This window comes from Dipodomys ordii, unplaced genomic scaffold (assembly GCF_000151885.1).
Source record: "Dipodomys ordii isolate 6190 unplaced genomic scaffold, Dord_2.0 Scaffold122, whole genome shotgun sequence".
Classification (NCBI taxonomy): Eukaryota; Metazoa; Chordata; class Mammalia; order Rodentia; family Heteromyidae; genus Dipodomys; species Dipodomys ordii.
Window position 1 is genome coordinate 88,479 of NW_012267338.1, and position 5,184 is coordinate 93,662.

The window sequence follows — 5,184 nt, forward strand, 5'->3', positions numbered from 1 at the left end:
GGAAGGGAAGGGAAGGGAAGGGAAGGGAAGGGAAGGGAAGGGAAGGGAAGGGAAGGGAAGGGAAGCTAGCTAGTTTTGGAAAGTCTACCAATCACCATAGCAGTTTTGTTACTGGATTTTTAGGTTCAATAACAATCCTTCTTACAGATTTAAGCATATGTAAAGACCAGTCACTCAGAAAAGCTTGAATAATCATGTTTTTTCCCATGGACTGATAGAATAAAAATAAAAATCATAGATTTTCAATAGATCATAAATTTGAATAGATGATCTCACCAATTCATAAGACAAAAAAGTCTAATGCCTCAAAACAACTTCTAGCACAAATAGTTTTCATTCAATTTACTTTCTCTGCTCTCTCTCTCAGCATGTTACAATACCAAATTCTTAAGACAAACTCCTTGAACATCCAATAAACCTCTAGTAGACCCTAGCAATCGTTCAGCCTACCATACTCACTAAGACAGGAACAAGATCTCACAAACTTTGTGAAGATAATTAACAAGACTGAATGGAGATTTGTAAAAGCATTTAACCCACTGAAGTTTTGTGGATCCTTGTTTCCATAGATATAGTTACATCCAGTGGGGCGTGGTCAGCTCTAACTGGTAGAGTGCACTCTTAGCATGCCTGAGACCCTGGGTTTCAGCCTCAAGGTTCCAAAACAAAACAAAGCAAAAACTACTTTTAGAGTATATATTGATTAGTTATCATGAGCTAACATCTAGCTTTAATCACTTTAAATATTAAAATACATATTTACAAGTTTATTTTATGCTTTAACAGCTTCTAAAATACTTTAAAGAAATCACATTACATTTCTTGATGTTTCACAATTTCCTACATGCAAAAATGTAGTAGCATTCTTACACTGAGTCTCCTATACTAATGCTGAGATGAACTTGGTTTGTCCTTTGGGAGGGATATACATAAAAATGAATATATAACCTTAAACTTTTATAATTTTCACAAGAGCTTCTATAACATATCAAATGAGTCACCCATTTTGCTTCACTGTAGTGTAGCTTTCAGTAAGACTATTCAGAAGGGGAAAGAAACCTCTTTAAATAATATGAAAGTGGAAAATGTACCTATTTCTTCATGCACTCACTTGCCATAAGGTTATGCATATACGAATGTGTATGGTATTTACATACCAGGCTTTGCCTTCAAAAACAGTCATTTGTTTTGTTGAGCATGCCTTAGGGAACAAAGCTATGATAAGAGCTGCCTCTTGAAAATAGGCTGAGGCTACCTTACTAGATTATTTGTTTCACAGACTTCAGATTTCTATAATCTCAGAAGGAAGGAAGAACTTGAGAAGTGATTCTGAACTTGTCAATGCTACAATGCTAAGTCATAAACTTAGTTCATTAGCAAAGACATTACCTGTGTCTGTGGAGTAGACTCGGAAACTCTTATCCCAGAAGCCACAGATGAGAATATAGCGATTGTCTGAAGTGATCACAAAGCACTGGGAATGGACTTGAATGCTCTGGTCCAGAAGGTCAGTGATCTGCCTCCTGTGCATCCCTGTATTGCTGGCTGTGAGAATGGAGAAAAGAAAAAAAAAAAAGCTCTAAGCACACATGGTCAAAGAAATTCTACAGTTTGTCAAACCGGGAGCTGGGGGTGAGGAAAGAGAGGAGACACATTCTAAAACAAGACTACTTGAGATTTAAGGATAAATAGTATTTGCAAAACCAAATAGGAAAACATGAAACTGCTGGAAGAATGTGGACGGTTAAATTCAACATCACAATAAAACCTTTTTTTGCTTAGAGGAAAGAAATAGCAACATACTATAACTTTAAAATACCATACAATTCACAGAATGTGCTTTTTAGCTCTTGGGCAGGACCAAACTGGATTATAGCCTTAGATTGCACCATAGTTTGGTTTTGTTCCTGACAATCTCATTACATCTATTGTCATGAGAGCAGATTCATATTGTAACAATCTATTACCTTTAACACTTTGTCACAAGGAACAGCTATTAGAATTTAAATGTCATATATCTGAAATATTGCAGTATCTTATACTACTTTGGCTTTAACAAGTCTTTAATTTGACTAGATGGGGACTCCCACTTCCCTGGTCTACATCTGCAGTTGCGTGTAAGCAAAGGCTAGAATGACTATGTATTAAAGATTCTTGTAATTGAAAAAGTCAAAGCACAGCACACTGCCACTTCAGCTCCTTGTTTAGGCAATAAAACAAGACAGGCTGGCAGTGTGATCCAAGTGCTACACAGGTCCCAAGATGGAGTTTGTCACAAGGCACGGGGTCAGACAGAGTGACACTATGCACGTGGAAAAGTAACACGTGAGCAACTGTCACAAAGGGAGTTTTCACCAAGATGTCTGCTTTGCTGTGAGGAAGCTAATCAGAGAGTCTGCTCTTAATGATCTGTGGGTTGGCATTTACCAATGCAAGTAACAGCATAAAAGAAACTCGACTGTACCAGCAATCAGAACAGACAAAACAAATTTTGGTATCTAATTATTAAGCGCTTTCCCCATAGTTTTCAGTTCTTAAGGAAAAAAATGTGCATTAATGATCATATTAAAATATATCTATATTATACTCAATGTATCTAGTACAACATTATTTGTTATTGTGGTAGTTTAATAGAGGGCTAAGAAAGTAAAAAAGAAAAACAAGGTGTTCAAAATACTCTCCCGTGCTATGTTGGGAATCACTAGGGTCACAGGACTGAGATAACCCCTGTCCTCATGGCAGAGACAACACAACAAATGTGTGTGCAAACATGTAAACATGTGCACCAATGTGTGTGTGCAAACATGTGTGCATGTGAAATCCCATGGAAGTCTGCCAGAATCTGCCGACACAGCATAACCACTTAAGATTAGTAGATAGGGTTGGATAATTTGCTCTGGGGAAGGTTAATGGGAGAAAGTAGCAACAGTAGAATTCCAGTTGGGGATCACTTTTGCTTCTCCTTTTACACAAAAGGAAGTTGCTGGCAGATGAAAGAAGTGTTTATGGCCATAACATAGCATTGGAGAGAAGCACTATCTGACTGCAGTGAAGTTATGTGATTCTTTTTTTTTATTCCAAGAAACCTAGTAATTAAAACAATGTATGCGGTCCTTTTCTACACTGGTTACTGCTGCATTTTCATTCCATGTGGTAACCAGAAAGATATTTATTTTTTTGTCAGTGTTTATGTTCATAGGATTCTTGCTCTATGCCATACAGTTTCAGTTTTGGGGCATCAGCTTTTAAGAGGATCTCCTTAATAGACATAGGCAGGGGCTGGGAAAGTGGCTCAGTGGTAGAGTGCTTCCCTCGCATGCATGAGGCTCTGGGCTCCATTCCTCAGCACCACAAACAGAAAAAGCTGGAAGTGGCGCTGTGGCTCAAGTGGTAGAGTGCTAGCCTTGAGCTGAAGAGCTGAGGGACAGCGCCCAGGCCCAGAGTTCAAACCCCCTAAACGACAAAAAAAATAAGACATAGGCATACATAATTTTGAATTGGCTAATCACAAAGTACCCATGAACAAAGGCTTATAATATAATAAAACTCACAACCATCCATGCAGTATATACATATGTACCTGCATATTTACCTACCCATATCTCTTTCTCTCCTTATCATCCATCCATTCATCCACCTACATATCTATATATCATGTATGTATGTATGCCTCTATCTATCTATCTATCTATCTATCTATCTATCTATCTATCTATCTATCTATCTATCTATCTATCTGTCTGTCTGTCTGTCTGTCTGTCTGTCTGTCTGTCTGTCTGTCTGTCTGTCTGGCTGTCTGGCTGTCTATCTGTGTCTGTCTTAAAGGCAATAACTTTTATAGTACTTCATTGCTCTTGCTAGTAAATGTACTTAGATTCAGTACTAAAAGTATTTTATCTAATGAAAATCAGGCCTATTTGACCAAAGAAGCAGCTTTCAAAGTGAGGCATGCATACCCCTATAGCAAGCTTTCCCAAGGGTGTGTAGGCACAGGTGTTTTTAATGGAATCAATTTCTAGTTCCTCAACTTTCGTAGATTCTCTTGCCTGAAACTGATTTGTCCAAGAACTCTCTTGTGAGTTTTCCTTTTTTGTCTCCCATCTTGCATGCCCATCTAGCCCCAGATAAAATAATGACCTATTTCCCTTTCATGCAGAATCTTCCTATGGTACTTTGCCCAGGAGATAAAAATCTGTTGGGAGGTAAATACAGAGACAATTCAAAAAATTTGTTGCAATACTGAAGTGAATTCCCAGGGATCAAATGCTAAAGTTTAGATGTCTCTCAATAAACAGAACGACCACACTGTCAATTAAGACAACACTGAAATTAAGTTTCAGTGGAGGGTAAAATGAGGTAATTTAATAATTCTTAATAGATCACCATATACATTCTGCCACATAATCAGAAAGAGTTCAAAGACTTGTGTGATATTGCTAATCTCATTTTCCATCTGTTTTCTTAGGTGAGTAATATTCTTTAGAACCCCCATTTATAAAAATAAAGTAATAGGGATAGATCTGTGAGTAAATCCTGTCTCTCTTACTCATGAATACATGAGTTAATTGGGGGAAGAACACATCTGTCTCATTAAACATGTGCACTAAGAAATGCTGTTTTCTATGTTTAATAAATGTTATGAAATTTTATTACTGAGCGGAGTATAGCTCAGTGGTATAACATGTACTGAGCACAAATAAGGTCCTGAGCTGGATCCCTAGCAACACATTAAAACTACTACAGTAAACCGGGTGCCAGTGGCTCACATCTATAAACCTAGTTACTTAGGAGGCTGAGATCTGAGGTTCATAGTTCAAAGCCTGCCTGAGCAGGAAAGTCCATGAGACTCATCTCTAATTAACCATCAAAGATATGGAAGCTCAAGTAGTAGAGCACTAGGCTTGAGCAATAAAGCTTAGGAACAGTGCCATGCCAAGTTCAAGCTCAGGATTGGAACAACAACAACAAAACTTACAGGTACCAACTTTAAAATGTCTGAAAAGGAACATAGCTTTAAACAATTACTTGTGGAAAGGAAGGGTAGTCTGATGACCAGTGATCTGGAACCTAGATGGTGAACAATGGCCGAATCTGGCCTGGCCTGTACCTTGTTTTATAGGAAAACAGTGTGTGTGTGTGTGTGTGTGTGTGTGTGTGTGTGTGTGTGTGTGTGTGTGTGTGTGT

At 38.0% G+C, this 5,184-nt stretch overlaps 1 protein-coding gene across 3 annotated transcripts in view; it reads right to left on the reverse strand.

The window, feature by feature from the left end:
• Lrba (LPS-responsive vesicle trafficking, beach and anchor containing) overlaps positions 1–5,184 on the reverse strand; it is a 443,002-nt gene that overhangs the window by 29,875 nt on the left and 407,943 nt on the right. For all 3 annotated transcript variants that reach the window (XM_013029761.1, XM_013029760.1, XM_013029762.1), the window contains one exon: positions 1,390–1,545. In XM_013029761.1, coding sequence (XP_012885215.1) covers positions 1,390–1,545 — 156 coding nt within the window. The remainder of the gene's footprint in view (positions 1–1,389; positions 1,546–5,184) is intronic.